The sequence below is a fragment of the Onychomys torridus genome, chromosome 2, assembly GCF_903995425.1.
Source record: "Onychomys torridus chromosome 2, mOncTor1.1, whole genome shotgun sequence".
Taxonomy (NCBI): Eukaryota; Metazoa; Chordata; class Mammalia; order Rodentia; family Cricetidae; genus Onychomys; species Onychomys torridus.
In genome coordinates this window covers 112545796-112562760 of record NC_050444.1, presented here as the reverse complement: position 1 = coordinate 112562760, position 16965 = coordinate 112545796, and the positions used below count along the sequence as shown (strand labels likewise).

The window sequence follows — 16965 nt, the reverse complement described above, 5'->3', positions numbered from 1 at the left end:
TGCCTTACAGATTACAAGCCATAATTTGAAACAAATGTTGTTGTACTGGAAGGATAGGAAAATACATGACCATAGTAAAACTGAGAGAGCCTGAGAATCATAGTGGTCAAAGAAGGAACGTGCAGTTGAGATGAAGACGAGAACAGAACCACCACATTTAACTATCTATTGTTCTTTGTGTCATTGTATGTTTTCCATTAAAATTTGGGAGGAGAAGGTGGTTTTGTTTTATTTTATTTCATTTCACTTACGTAGTTTTAAGGTGCTGAGAATTGAACTGCACATCTTGTACAAACTGGGCAAGTGCTTTACCACTGAGTTCTAACACCAGCCCAGGCTCTGTTTTAAATCCACCATCCCTTAGCACCAGGCTAGAGAGTGTGGAAAGTAGTCAATGGGTTTTTGAAAAATGAATAAATAAATGCAAGAACTGAAAACTTGAAAGTTATACAGGAAATTAAATCAAGGCTTCCATCAAGTAATTGGATTTAGGAAAAAAGCCAAATATTTTATTAAATAAATATATTATGCTTATAAAGATTTTACACTACCATTTGTAAAAAAAGAATACATGAAAGTATTCTACCATCACACACTGTAGATGGAAGTGAATATATGTTGTCGCTCAGTAAGCTAGTGAACTATCTAGATTAATTTCATATTATTATGTATTAAGAAATTAATACTTTATATATTTTATTTTAATCAAAAGTTTTCTAATTCTATTCAAATGCCTATCTACATAAAGATGTTTCATTATTACACCTTAAATCATCAGCCCTTGACCTTTGCTGTGCAAACAGAAAGAAGTATTCTGGGTTCTTGGTACCATTCTGTTTGCCCAGAGAACCCAGAGAACCTATAGAGCTGGTGCTGGGCGGGGAAGAAGAGGTTACCTAGTCCTCCTGCATGGGCATCAATGAGAGAGGCTGCCACAGCAATTCCCGGAGGAAGACCCAGCTCTTTGGCTGCCTCTGGTGTGAGTCCACTTCCAAGAGAAGTTCCAGGGGGCAGCACAAGATTTCCTGGGTAGACATGAGAGAAAACAAACACTCATCAGTTTGGAATACTCTGAAGTGAACAGAGGGTTTTCTTAAGGGAACCTTTTTGCTCCATCCCCCTTGTCTGCATTTTCTCAACTTCACAGAGACAAAAACCATACAGCCATGAAACACCTCTTTGCTCATTTTGTGCCTTTAGTATATGTCTTTGATATGCATGCAAACACATGCTTCAAAAGAAGCAGAAATGTGACTTCTGTAGTTGCTTCCTATTGTCAGGTAAGGGAAGGAAATATGTTGTTCCAAGAAAGAATTTCTTACATTTTGAGATAGTCCAGTTGAAACCTTGGGGGATTCTATGAGGCTACTGCTTGCACAGAAACAATTCTTTAGAATTTTGCAATGCAGTGACCCTGATATTTCGAGTGACCTTGAAGTCTTGCAGTTGGGCAGGCCTTTGGTTAATAATTTATTGATTGTCTAGCTTTGTGTGGGCACTGCCGGGCTGTAAAAGGCAGTTCTTGTTTTCAACCTAGTTAGGAAGATGAGATAAGAACACAGAAAACCATGAGAGGCAAAAGAAAACGAAATGATCTGTCTGTTGTCAGGTGTTTAACAGAAGCTGACCCCTTCTACTATGAAAAATATTCTATAAGTATTGTTGCCTTACAGGGACTGTGTAAGACTTAGACCATATGTATACTACAATCTCTATTGAGCCTCAGGATTCTAGGATTCTAAATGTGTGTTATGAACATTTTGAGCATGAAAGCATCACTTATACTTGTTTAGGGAGCTCTAGGGTTGGGTAGAGGTGCCTTTAGGTTTTCAGTGCACACACGCCCACACACACACACACACACACACACACACACACACACACAGGCACACACACGCACATGCACATATGTGCGGTAAATGAAGACAGTAAGTGGCTCTAACAGTCACCTCTAAGTGGAAATAAAGCACCCCATCCATATTTAAATATATTTAAAACAATAAACTATCTAAACTAACTCTGAAACAGGTTAGCCTAAAAGACTGACATCACTGTGGTGGGTTTTAGATCTTCTTCATTCAATACTGATTTTAATTAATTTACATTTAAAATTTAAAACACATTGAATTTGTGTTCTGAAAAGCAAAGTGTGTTTGGAATAATCTGAGTGTGCAAATTTACTTTGCCAGCATTCATTTAAGAAAAGAAAGCATTTCCAGTGGAAATCTAGTGTCTGAGTTGTGTTTGGTAAGAAACACAGAACATACACCAAAGATTCGTTCAGTCTGAAAAAGTGAATGTAAAATATCTCACTACTAATTTTATGCAAGTCGGGGGATATGGTTCAGTGATATTGTGCTTGCCTAGTGTAGATGGGATTCTGGATTTATTCTTAAGCACAGCAAAAAGAATTAAACTGTATATTGAAATGATAATTATATAATAATAAATTATATAATAAAGTTAAATAAGTCATATCAGAATGAATTCATCTAATTTTTTTTCTTTTTACTTTATCTTGAGGACTAGAAGAGTTTAAAAAGTCCCTTGTGTTGGTCATGTGCTATGTCTAGTGAATTGTGCTAGTCTAGTGAACACAGTTCAGATGCACAAACACAGGGGTAGAAGAAGGCAGACCACTGGTCTGAGCTGAATCCCCAGGACATAAGAACTGTGGAAGAGCTGGCCTCGAGAATCTGAACAGTCTCTCTTCTCATCTCTGCACTGTGCTAAGAACATAGCATGGCCTTTGTCACTTCATTTTGCTAACACATCAATGAAGGGGACATAGTATCCATTTTGTCCCCATCTCACAGGTAGATGTCAGGAAATTGAAATGTTTAGAACAGTAAATTTCCTGCAGCAACACAGCTTAAGAGTTGAAGGTAGGCCTTAAGTTTTCCTCTGACATCAAATCTTGCATTACAACATCAAAGCCTGAATTTTTCTCAAACATGCTTTGAATAAATGAGGGGATCAAGAGGAGTATTTCTAAAACAAGCATTATTGTACATTTTAAAACTAGCACCATTTGGAGATCCTACGTATGGAGGTATTTTTAGGTTTGATTTCTATAAGAAAGTAAAAATAGAGACTCAGTAGAGATTCATCTCCAAGCTCTACAACTTCAAAGGAGTAACTTCTATGGACAGTTTTAGACAAGAGTGCAATTAGCATGGAAAACCTCTTTTTGCTGGGGAGATTTAGAAATAAAGGCTTAGTTGGTAAATGAATGAATCTGCCCTGTGAAAAGTGGCTGCAGATGACTGTGAGCAGAGTCCTGGGCTAGCAGCAGACCTGGTGTCAGTGTACACATGTCAGGGAGGTCTCTCCATAGGTATATCATCTTGAACAAGAACCAGGATAGAGAGGAAGTACCATGGGCAGTTGGTCCAGGGTTGGATAAAGGGTGTGGAGCACAGGCTGGGTTGGAAGCAGCAGGCGGGGGTCAGAGATGGTTAAAGAAGGAGGCCTTGCAACAGCACTGCAGTGCTTGGGCCTCAGCACTGACGTCACTGGATCCCATTGAAGAGATGATGCAAGAGAGAGTGGTGGCTGGATTTGTGTTTTCAGATGCTTATTCTAGCAACATTTTAGGAGAGGATATGCTTCACATTATGGAAGAAAACAGCAGTGAAGCTCTTCAGTCATCAAAAAGAGTTGCCATTAAGGTAAGAGTAATTGGAATGAAGGAACAGAAAAGACATGAGAGATTTTTTGGAGAAAGAAATAACTGCTCATTGTGGTAGTTTTAATGTAGGAAGAATGGAGGAGGAGAAGATGCCATGGCTTGAATTCCCTTATCAAGAAAGGAAAAGTTGACTAGTTAAAAAGATTGAGGGTACTGAGAGTGGCCAGCTGCCAGCCTCAAGCCCCAGGGAACCTCAGCTACAGATGCTTTCTCTGTGGCCCCCATCCTGTGACTCAGTGAAGGAGGAGGAAGGCTGGCAGGTGCCCTTCACTGTGGTGATATTTTATTTGTGCTGAAATGTGGTTATATTTTATTTGTGCATTAATAAATAAAGCTTGCCTGGAGATGAGGGGGGAAAGGCCAGCCATTTTAAGTAATCAAAGAAGTCAGGAAGCATACACCCTTAATCCCTTAGCAGGCAGGATCTCTGTGTGTTCAAGGCCACACTAGCGAACAGAAGCAAACTTGGTGACACACATCTTTAATCCCAGTACCAACCATAGAGACCTGGAGATCTATACAGACAGACAGTGACAGAGCTGTGTAGGAAGAGGAAGTGAGGTAGCTGGGCTAAGAACCAATGAGAGGGCAGAAAATCAAGGCATATGAGCCTGGGTAGACAGGAAATTGCTCTTTGGAAGCTACGGAGTTGGTGAGGTGAGGTTAGCTGGTGGCTTTCCATATTTCCCTGATCTCTCTAAGGCTTTAACCCAAATTCCTAGCTCCATGTCTTTTATTTAATGAGACCAATTAGAAATTCATCTACACTTCACTCTATAACACTCTGCTTTGCTGGCCAAGTTGATTTTGAACTAGGGTCTCCCACTTTCACAGATAACCATTCTCACTCAATAATTCATTCCATATCTGTCTCTGCTTTGTCCCTAAAGAATTTAGCCCATGGCACTGAGCCAGGTTTCTGAGGCTAGTGTTCTAGGAATAAAAACTAATGTTCATCATGATGAGTATCCCTCCTTAAATTGGAACCACAGCCCTTAGGCATCATCTCTCTGACCCCAAACATGAAGCAACTTTGTTTATCCAAACCAGAAGGACACAGCATAAGACAGGAAGGTCGAAATACATATTGTGAGAAAAGAAATTGCCCACATCTTCATTCTCTCAGCTAGAAGCATCTTAGAGGGTTTAGGACTATTAGATGCCATCTGATAACTTTTCCCAAAAGTTTTCATTCACCGTAAAATTTAATAAACCACAGCATTGCCCTTCCCAGAGCTAATCAAGATGTCACTAGCTCCACATCTGCAATTTCTTCCATGCTTCATAAAACTACTCACTCATGTGGTTCACAAACCCTTTAGAAACAATGCTTAGAAGATGGTCTACACCAGTTTTCACCTATCTTGTGCCAAGTTCTTGTTGGTAAATAAGTGAAAGAGGTCCCTAAGACTTCAAAAGATTCACACTGAAGTCTGGAACTAAGAGGATGGGAAATTAAGATACAGAACTGTGTAGAAAATATGAAAAAGGTACAAAGCATATGATATGCCTACGGAACTGAGGAGGGCCCCTTACATTGGCCTCAGAAAATGGATGAAATCTTCAAGGTAGAGATAACACCTGGGCAAGGGTTGGAATGACTCCCAAAGATGGAAAATAGATGTTATTATACTAGAATTAGAATGTTCCAGGAAGTGGCTCTATCAAAACAAATGGTGTTCACGGTAGGTTGTACACTGGTTTAATAAAACACTGATTGGCCAGTCGCCAGATAGGAAGTATAGGTGGGGCGAAGAGACTAAAAGAATTCTGCAAAGAGAAAGGCAGAGTAAGGAGTTGCCAGCCAAACACAGAGGAAGCAAGATGTAAAGGCAGAACTGAGAAAAGGTACCAAGACATGTGGCTAAATAAGAATAATGGATTAATTTAAATGTAAGAGCTAGTCAGTAACAAGCCTGAGCTAATGGCCAAACAGTTCATCATTAATATAAGCCTCCGTGTGTTTAGTTGGGTCTGAGTGGCTTCAGACCAGGAGGGATTCAGGGAAACTTCCAACTACAGTAGGGAGCCCAGAGGGGCCAGGAGTTGAGGTATCCAGTCTATCAGCGAAATGGGTACTAGGAGAAGAATGGGGAATAGGACTAGCCTATGAGAGAGCAACACAGGGCTGCAGACAGCAAAGCAGTGAGGTCCTACCCACTCTTGACACTCAAATTTGGTTTTTAAAAAGATAAACCTACAATGTGAAGAAAGGCTAGCATGGGAAACATTTTATCTTTCAAACACCCAAACAAGTGAAAAATGCAGGCTGTGAGCTAGTATGCAGAATATGACTTCATTGTAAAAAAAAATAACAATGGAGGTAGATGAATTTATAAAACTACATTCCTAGGAGGTAAACACAGGAAATGTTTCCAATGGGGGTGTGGGTGAATATGTGCTTTCTATTAACCTGTGGGTTCTATTGTGCTTCTTTGAACAAACACTTCTTGTATAATAGTTTTAAACATGTTTCTGTTCTGGTCTGACATTTAAAAAAGAAAGCAAACGAATAAACAAAACACACACCTATCCAGCAAAATCCTATATAGTCATTATAATACATGAGGAAGAATTAAGGTATGAATCTAGGAGGAAGTCTAAGATAAACTAAGGGACAAGCCAGGATGTAGAATAGTGCTCATCTGATGATCACATTTGTGATTCTTTTAAAGACTACAAACATTTAAGCAGATATACTTCCAGAAATTCTCTGGAAAAAAAAACAAAACAAAACACTGATTACTATTACAGCACAGATGAGGATGTATTGTGAGGTATTCTCCTGAACCATTTGTGTGGCTTCCACATCTCGACCTTATTTATGTGTTTAAATCGGACCAAGTTAGCTTAAGTTTAAATAAAAACAAAATGAAAGCAGATTCCCTTCATTGTTTTCAAGTTCTGTTCTTCAGGCTGAAGACAGGAGAGAAATCCATGTGCAATTCACCTATGCTCTGATCTGGCTGAGTATACATGCTCACCTTGGGATGTCAGATGGCCCTGAGGACTCCTGGGCTCCATGAATTCCCATCTGAATGGATAGATTTGGCCTGAGTGGTCAAAGCTGGAGCCTACAATTATCAGGTGGCTGCAGTCCCTCTTCTTAAGCAGGGGCTCTTATTACACCAAACCTTCCCCTACCAGTTTTTCAATTATCTATGACTAATGAGCACTCTGGGAACAGTTTCAGACACACACATAATCCTCTTTCCTGATGTCAGCAGCAGAAATTAATGACTCTGTGGATTGCTGGGAGACAGAAGATGCATTATAATGGTCAACAGAACTGTTACCCTCTCCAGGAAGGGGGGAGGGTGTTGAATTAACTGGAAGGTTCAGTGTTCCTTTGTATTCTGAGAGGGAGATGAAACTCATGGGGGGAATTGGCTCCAGGCCCACGGAAATGTCAGAGAGGTTTGGGCGTGGGTGGCATGGGACCCTGTTTCCTTGTGCTTGGCTATGGAATGCTAGTACCAGCTCGGTTGGGCAAAGCTAACAGGTCATGCAGATTGTGTCCAAGACTGTGCTAAAGGGCATGTTGCCCTGCCAGTGGAGAGAGTCCTGGAATTCTTTCCAACAAGCTACTACTTTTAATCTGACTTAAAAGTGAAAACAAAACCGAGAACATATAATTCTCAAACACTATGCTGGAGATACTGAAAAACCATTCAGTGGCAGTTGATAAGTATGGTGTCTCAAATAGACATGGAACATGCTTGGATGGCTCCAGAGAATGTTAAGGTCTAGTCAGACTTAGATCACATGAGTAGGTCAGCGCTGGGGATTTTCTAGATCTGGTGGAACTGGTAAAAGATGGCCAAGAAGATTCCAGTCATTCTGGCTCCTGAAATGGAGCTACATTTGTACAGAATAATTCAGTCAGCCAGAGAATTCCTAAGAAACCCAAATCTAGCCTTCTTCTGCCACTTGTTCAAGGACAGCTTATGATGTGCTGCCTCCCAGAAATCAAGTCCTTGTAACTAGAAATTAAATTCCATTTCCATTACCGATTTCACATCCAACTGTATGACATTCTTTATCACTCACAAAGAAATGGTGAGTAGACTTCTACTGGGTGCCATGCACTGTCCCAGAGTAGAATATAGATCAAGGATGAAGATAGAGGAGATCTTTGTATCAGATACCAGTCCTTTCTAATACCACTTCTGGATTACATCTGTTACTTAATACACCTTATAAGTACTCCATGGTTTGGACTGTTTGGTAACTACTAAGATCCTTGACTTTGTACTCAGATCTACACTTGGTATTAATATATAAACACACCCTGTCTTAGTTAGGGTTTCTATTGCTGTGAAGAGACACAACTACAATGACAATTTTTATAAAGGAAAACTTTTAACTGGGCCTGGCTTATAGTTTCAGAGGTTTAGTCCATTATCATCCTGATGGGAAGCAAGGCAGTGTGCAAGCACACCTGGTGCTGGAGATGTAGCTGAGAGTTATACATCTTGACTGGCAGGCAATAGGAAGCAAACTATCCTATTCTGGGTATGGCTTCAACATATATGAGACCTCAAAGCCCACCCCTACAGTGACCCACTTCCTCCAACAAGGCCACACCTATTCCAACAAGGCTACACTTTATAATAGTGCCACTCCCTACAGGCCAAGCATTCAAACACATGAGTCTATGAGAGCCATACCTATTCAAACCACTACACACCCTATACTTTAAATCCACTTTTGAATAACCCTTACATGTTGTTTTCCTATGCTAGGTTCTATGTCTCCCAGTAGAAAGAGAATAGTTCATAGCTATTTTATTTCTCTTCACATTTGTTTTCCCTCATTCCCAAGTGTATAAATAATATATTTAAAGTAATGTCTTAATAAAATTTATACTTTTTTTAAAAAAGAGACTGTAAGAGTCAGATCAACCAACTTGGACAAAAAGGTTAAAGTTACACGCCTATACATGCCCACATATGCTGAGTATCAGTAGAAAGATAATAAAGAGAAGAGCAATAAATTTAACTCTTAATCCTGGATGCTATCAGAAGTAAAGCACCTACTATAACCCCACCAGTGCTCCACTCAAACATCTCTAAGTCAGGACAATGGAGCACATCAAGAGCAATGCATATATCCAGCCAATGGCATACAGCATGCTGCCACCTCTCCCTAGGCACAAAGAAGGCTATGCCAGCAAGAGACTACAGATCCCATGCTCTTGAAAAATACAGCTCTAAGTCCTCTCAGCTGGACAAGCCTGTTCCAAGAGTCCAATTAGCAACTAGTTACTGCAATAGGTCAGTGAGCTAAAGAGCAGTATATACAACTTGTATTTCAACAGGTAATTACTCAAGTCTATGAGCCTTTGGTAACTATTCTTGGAACATTTCTGTTGGTATAATTTTCCATCCAAGTAACAAGTCAGTGGCAGGCAAATTCTTTTGGAAAGCAATAGAATTAGGTTCTGTAACTTAAGGTCTAAATATTAGAGTTTATTATATTATAGACTAGAAAAACATGCACAAGACAATTTCAAAATTTGTTCAGTTTCCTAGGGAGTAAAGAATGAAGGATTTCATTCAAGGACTGGATCAGCATCAGGATTTAAATGTTTGACTCTAAAGCCTGGGATTTGCCCAACTTACCATGCAATTTGGGAGAACAGGTTAGGTATGAACTGTGGTGGACAGAAAAGCAAGGCACCCTTGGAAGGCTGTGTATTGGAACAAAATCACAAGGGCCATAAAATTCTAACACACTGAAACACTCTACCTTCTCCTTTCCTAGACTGGCCCTTAGAGACCAGGAAGCCAGATGGGGAACTGGCTCTCTAGGGGTTAAACAGTTATAGGAGCAGAGTCCAGACTAAACACAGGGCTCCCGAGTCACAAGGCTTCTGCAACTTTCTATACCCACGGTTACATATGCTACTCTGTTCCCTTCCCAACATGAAGAAGGAAGCTCACCTAAGCCAGGGCCATAAGTCACATGGAGTCTAGAATAGTTGGCAGAATTCAATAGATTCCAGAGGTGTGGGAGGCAGTGCTGCACTATTCAGAGCATAGCTGTAGTCTTTTTAGCTCGAAATCATCAGCTCTGACACTCAGGATGACCTAATTCTCTAGATAATTGCTGATGACCTATTTTGCTCTCCCCTAGCCTAAGGCTACCTCCTAAAACCCTTCCCTAGGTAGATCCTAATTAATCCCTCTTTCCTCTAGAACCCCACAGCAGGGTGTCTGGAATTACATCATTCTGTTCTTCCTACACAAGGGCTGATTTCCTTGCACCTAACTCTTCTAATTTCAATGATAACGGCTGGAGGGCACAGCTCTTTCAACTGTATTGTCCCAGGCAGGCAGGTTAGGATAACTTGTGGAGTTCAGGTTAGGTAATATCCAGGTTTTGATGGAGTCCATGGCCTTACTATTCTCAGGGTTTATGACCTTGTGCAAGGGATTGCTTTCTCTTGCAAACTTCCATGCTTATAAGAATGCTAAAATAATGCTATTTTTCTCCCAGAGGGGTCATGATAATTCATCAAGATAATGCCAAAGAAGTATATTTGCTGACATCTCTCTCTCTCTCTCTCTCTCTCTCTCTCACACACACACACACACACACACACACACACACACACACACACACACACACACCAAAAGACCAGCTAATGTGCTGGCTTGTTAGATACTGCCTAGCACAAGGAGGTCATATAGTTAGTTCATTCTGGCTGAGTCTGAAAAGCTTGAGGTTCTATGATGTTAGTGCATTATGAGATAGATGCTTTCGGGGTCATAAGCACAAGCTGCAGAAACCATCAAAGGTGTTAAAATATTCACAGTGATGGAATTCAGGTTGTCTCTCTATGGTCTGACTTTAGAATGAAATGTTTTAAGAATGAGTGTAGAAAGTGTTATCTTTAGAATTATTTTAAGCACTAAATGCTGGTTTCAAAAGGAAATATTGTTATTTTGTCAACAAAACACTGGACTGTCCAATGACTATGGCTTTCTAGAGCTCTGCAACAGTTCATCTGCGGGGAGTATCCCATACCTAAGAAAAGGCAGAGTCTGGAGAGAATGGTTTTGGCTGCCATTTTTGACAAGGGTTTCACTACTTTGATTTGTTGCTTCTTCACAGTTCAGTCAGCATTACATAAAGAAACCTCAGACAGACCTAGGTTTCTCCACTTCAAACTTTTGTCCCAATGACTTGTTTTTACAAACAAAAAAACCCCACAATACTTGTTTTTATAAACAATTTACAAACATTATTGGACAGATTGATCACTAAAAAAGACAGGAAGATGATTTATCTCAAAATAAAGGATACTCTTTGAAAATAACTGTGTTCCTATTGGTGATCCCATTTGCTGACTCTACATAGCCCAGTGAACATTTTGTCAGGTGCCAGTGTGGGTGAGCAGTCTAGACTCCTGTTTGCACACTGCTGGTTCACACAGGATACCAATCTCCTAACAATGGCTGGTTCTATGGGACACCAAGCAGCAACTCTCACAGGAGAGGGCCAGTCATCAGGGCTGGTGGGAACTGAACAAGGCCAAACATCTGGTGATTTCAAGACATCTGGGGCTTTTCTATCATGTAGACCAAACACGATTCAGGTAATTGACCAAATTTTTCACTTTCCAACCAGATGTCTTACTTTCATAGAGAGGAAGCCAGTCTTGTACTTTCATGTGCAAATAAGCTAGACTAAATTCACCCCCAGAGGGCAGGATTAATTGCTTATTTTCAATGAACACTAAACTACATATTATTCCTTTTTTTCCAACTATTTTACCCCTGAAAAGGTTTTCTGCTATTGTTTCGAAAAGTATATATTTCATCTTAGAGTGCTCTTTTTAAAGCCCCACTCCTCACATTTTTGACAGGGAGCCAGAGTGCTGTTATGAAGACCGTGATTTCAGCAGTCAGTTTGATCTGGCTTTGCCTGAGTGCCCCAACTTTCAGAGCCTCGAGCCCTCTAAACTCAGATAAACATCTTAAAACCTGTCTATAAGGGCCACTATCAAGATGCAAAGCACTTATCCCTACAGTTGTCCTGGGTGCTTCTTGTGTCTGATACTATGACTATGGGGGAACAAAGTGCCTGCTTATCCCTCAGGTTCTCTATCAAGAATGAAGTGTGTGTGTGTGTGTGTGTGTGTGTGTGTGTGTGTGTGTGTGTGTTATGACAAGCCTACTGTTCAACACAGACTATGTGTTTTCTCAGCACAGTCAATACAATCATGAACAACCCCAGTGGCAACTGATTCTTACAAAGAAATGCCAAGTTTGTAAGAGGAAGGGTGTGTGTCTGGAACTTTTCCTTTTCTTTAACCTTTATCGCATTTATATGCTGGAATTTTCCCCAGTCAAGTTTGTTTGTTTAAAGAATCCATGTGGTTATCAATGACCTACTTTCTATGCTGTTGTCCTGACAACCAACCATTTTACTGGACAGTTGATGAAAAGTAGACAACAATGTGTCTCTCTTCAGTCAAGCTTAGTTGGCAAAACTGAACAGTACAGAAACAGTACTGGAGACATGAGAGGCTTAATGTGAACTCCTTAAGCATGGGGCAGATGTATGAATACGACAAAGGGGACTCGGAGCACACAGGATACCAAGAGAAGCTGTTGTTATGAAACTTGCTTGAATGTAACAGCCATCATGTTTCAAAAGGCAGGCTGAAAATAAATATTGAACATAAAGACAAAAGTGCCAAGCTGGCCATTGTTTACTTCTCCTGACAGACAGTTGTTTCTTTACTTATTTTGATCTGATGAGAATCCAGAAACAAGTCAGTTATATGAAGAAATTGACTATGAATGTAGTTTTTAAACTTTTTCTCCAACAACCAGAATCCTTCCTCCCATGAATGGAAGCATCTGGAGCCACAGTCTAATTCTGCTCTGCTTAAGCAGAGAGGGAGATACCTGAAGGCTGATGTAGGCATTAGCTCTCCCATCCCAAGGATCCAGACTCGGGCTGAGACACTGAGGTTCAATTCTAGAACCTGAGAACCTAATTTGTGCCATCTGACTGTCCATCTGGAGGCGTTAGAGAAGGAATGCTGATTTCAGTTGTAAATAGACCCCCCATTAGGCTTCTGCAGACAGTGGAAAGCAGAAGACAGTGACCTGACTCCAGGTCAAGAACATCTGCCCTCCAGTACAGAGGGAGGATTGGCCAAGTCAGCATTAAATCAGAATATTGTGGTTAAATCTATTGAGTCCATGGAAATGTAACAAAGAAGATTCTTAAGTAATGTGTAGCTGATTTTCTAAATGATCTTATTAAAGGAGTGAAAGCTTTAAAGATCAGGAGAAAGAGGAGGAGGAGGAGGAGGGAGGAGGAGGAGGAGGAGGAGGAGACAAAGAGAAGGGGAGGGGAGGGAAAGGAGCTAAGAGTCACTATTTGGGGTTGTACATCCTTTGGGAGGAACTCAAGGTTGGACACCCACAAGAGAAGTCAGCCAAGCCCTAGCATAAACAACAGAACTGACTTTTAAAAGGCAAATGTACAGAACATGAAGTTCGACGCAGTAAGACTTCATTATAGAAAATACAAACATAAAGAACTAAAACAGAAAAAATTCCTTCCCTTTAAATGTTCCCCTCACAGAGATAACTAGAAACACAATATGAGAAAGCACCACACAATTCTCTTCCAAAATATTAATGTTCTCCCAAAATATTAAGATATTCCTTATCAAGTCTACATAGAAGAGTTAATATGTTTATACAACCTTCAAGTCTGTGTTTTAAGCTCAACAGATGTCTTTCCTCATCAGCAAGTATCACATTTTCTTTTAGAAAATGTATCACATTGGTGCTATAGAGATGACTTTATTGGTAAAGCGATTACTAGGCAATTATGAAGTAAGCTTGATCACCACCATCCAGATTTTAAAGAAAGAACTAGCATTGACAGGGTGCACATCTATAATCTCAGTGCTAGAGAACAGAGAAAGGAAGAACCTCAGGGCTTGTTTGCCAGACAGTCTAGATGCTTGGTGAGCTCCAGGTTCACTCTCAAAAAATAAGGTAGAGAGAGAATGAGAAGAGATTTTTTACCTCTGCCTTTTACATGCCTATATGCACATATATGCGCTCACACACTCATACAAAAACATGTACATAACACACAGGGGAAGGGAGGGGAGGAGGGAAAGAGCGAGAATATCTATCATACCCTAAGATTTGGATATGCCATATTTTACCATGTCTGAGAAATGGATACTTAACTTTTTTTCTGTCAAATTAAAAGCAAAAGCAATCCAGACTCAGAACAGACTTTATTCTAAAATATACTATAAGGGAGAAGGAATAATCTGACCATGAAATCCCAAGGTTAGGCAAAGGATCTCTTCTTTCACATGGAATACTAAGGTTTAGATTTTCAATGGTTTCCAAAGGCCCCTATTCTTGGTCACATGCCGTCTGGAGGTGTGGTAACCTTTCATAGTTGTGGCCCAATAGAAGGAAGTTAGGTTTTCTAGGTATGGATGTAAAGGTAATAATGGCCCCTTCTGCTCTCTCTGGATCCTACCAGTCAGGAGGTAAGCAGCTGTGTTCCATCACACACTTCCTACCACAATGTTTTATGTTGCCACTTAACCCAAAGCACCATCAAACAACTGTGCACTGGCCTCTCTGAAACTGTGAGCCAGATCAAATCTCTCTTCCTTTGGCTTCTCTTAGGTGTGTTTTCCCTGGAGTAGAAAGCTGACCCTCACAAAAAGGAATAAACAGGCTAAGAGATGAGGGGAGAGAGTCCTGTGATAGGCTAGTGAGAATGATTCATACTTGTCTGCCTCCGATCAGGGGGAACTGAGAAACTTGGTTGGGTACACGGCGTCTAGCTATTTGATCAAACAATATTCTGAGTATTCCGGTAAGGTATTTTTGGGTGAGTCTTATGTTCACACCTGAGGTGTAAATGGCCCTTTTTCAATTAATCAGTGAAGTCCTGAGGAGGTTTACACTTCCCAGAAGAAGACATACTCCCTGCCTGGTGGCCTACCAACTGGTTAGTGTTTTTCAGGCCTTTGAACTTTAAGCACTGCTCTTCCTGTGTCTCACTGGAGTCTGCTGACACTGTACTGGAGCTCTAGGATGGGCTCCCTGATCCCCAGGCCTTTCCATGTGGGCTGGCCCTAAACCAGCAACTCCAGGGCCTTGCTAGCCTCCAGAATTGCATGAGATAATTCATTATAATAAGCCCCCCTTCACCCCTGCCACACATACTCACACCCCTGCTTCTGTTCTTTGAGATCTCTGACTAGCACAGGGCTATAAGCTGACTTAAGTTCAGATAAAGAATAGACAGAGTTCAGGATGCAGGACAAGGACAAAATTTTACACATTTTGTTCTAATTGATTTGTGACAATAATTATTTCAGTGAACCACTTCTAAGATAAAGAACAGGAATTTGGATGATCTTTCTGTCCTCCCCAGAGGTAAATAGGAGTCCCAAAGTGTCTTTTATAAGTCAAATGGGGGAATTGGACACCTTGTTTCTGGCTCCCTCAGGTCCAGGCATGAATTCATACGACATACATGAAGGGGGGACACTCATACACATAAAACAAACAAATATATATATATATATATATATATATATATATATATATATATATATGTGTGTGTGTGTGTGTGTGTGTGTGTGTGTGTGTGTGTGTGTGTGTATAATATATATATATAATAAAGGAATGAGCATGAAGCCTTTAGATCGGATACAGTGAGTAGAAGGAAAGAAGATAAATGAAGTCCAAGTTATTAAACTTTGGAGGCAGCTATAAGAAGCTCATCTCTTCATCTGGAGGAACAGCATAGAGCTTGGTAAGTAGTAAAACTTTTCTTTATCTAGAAAAGAGAAGGGGAAAGGTGCACACACAATGTCTGGACAGAGAGGGCAGGAAAGAAAGATTGGAACAGGTAGAGCTCATTTCTAAAGGGGGTTTAGCACATGCACAGAGAGACCACATAGAGACGTAGCCCTTGCACACTACATAAGGAAGTAGCAGTCATAGGACCCCGGGCTGGCTAGCGTACTTGCCTGAATGTTAGCAAGTGCATGTGTGCAGGGAATGCTCTTAGTGGCTGCAGGTGAGGACCCTGTGCAGGCCAGCATAGTGCCTGAATGCTAACAACTGATACCAGATGATTAAACCCAAATCCTATTCCAATGTATCTCTTTTCCTATTGGCTAACAAAAGTGTTTGGTGATAACCTAAACAAACCTCATGGTCAAAAGAGGAGGAAAGGAAGAGGGGCAGAAATGAGGAAGAGCAGAAACAGAGGGATGCTGGGAACATTAAACCTATTTTTCTCTTTTAGCCACTTATTTTTCATCTGCTCTATTAGACCAGTGTTACAACAGCAAGTACAACAGCTCCATCCTTGCCATCCCTGAGAATCACTTGAAAAGTTTTAAGAAATATTCCTGCTCAGGCCCCACCCTCAGCCCCTAAAGCAAAAACTCTGAGCTAGAGCCCCTATCACCAGCCTCCAGCTTGAAGTCCCCTACGAGTTTTGGAGAACTCAAATCACTGGGCCTCATCTCTGACTTCTCACCAGCAGTTACGAAGTGGGCTTCTAGTATCTGTACTTTGAAAAGATCCCACCAAAATCTTAATGCATCAGCGAAAGCCAGCAAAAATTCCCAGAAAATACACTTCAGCAATTAGAACATTTGTTGGAATTGTGTATGGAAGTGTGAGCTTTGCACATGCAAGCTCCATGTAAATAATGGCCTCGTCCCTGACCAACTGAGTGACTTGAAGCTAGCAACTCTCCAGCCTTCTTCCCTTTATTTCTAAAATAATTAATGGCGTATTTTTTAAGAAAACTGAAAATAACAGAAGCCCTTTGGCACTGTGACTAGGGAGAGGTTCTCTCATTAGTCACCTAGTGACAGTGACACAAAGCTAAGCTTTGTGAACTTGTCTTATATGGCATAGGAAGGCGCACAAGACGGGGCCAAGGAGTCTGTACCGCCCTCTTCCCACACAGGACCTTTAGCTTCCACCCCTGGAGTCTCAGGAGCTCCTGTTCCCTGAGTTTTGCTGTGCATGAACATACCTTTTCACAGATAAATGTGAAGGCCTCTAATTATGCAAAAGTCAGATCTAAAGAAGTCTAGAAGAAAATGCAGGGTAAAGTGGGGTGTCAGTAGGAGAATACTATGAAACAATAAGAAGACAAAAAGAGCCATGCTGTGTCAGCAGAGCCATGAGTGTGTTAGGAAGAACCAACTTTCAGGAAGGCAGAGCCAATTGATACAC

The 16965-nt window shown here is 40.8% G+C and overlaps 1 protein-coding gene across 3 annotated transcripts in view; it reads right to left on the bottom strand.

Annotated features, from left to right (window-relative positions):
- Fggy (FGGY carbohydrate kinase domain containing) overlaps positions 1-16965 on the bottom strand; it is a 405205-nt gene that overhangs the window by 201362 nt on the left and 186878 nt on the right. For 2 of the 3 annotated variants that reach the window (XM_036180113.1, XM_036180114.1), the window contains exon 7: positions 897-1025. The exons of the other annotated variant lie outside the window; for it this stretch is intronic. In XM_036180113.1, the coding sequence (XP_036036006.1) occupies positions 897-1025 (129 nt within the window). The remainder of the gene's footprint in view (positions 1-896; positions 1026-16965) is intronic. 3 annotated transcript variants of the gene reach the window in all.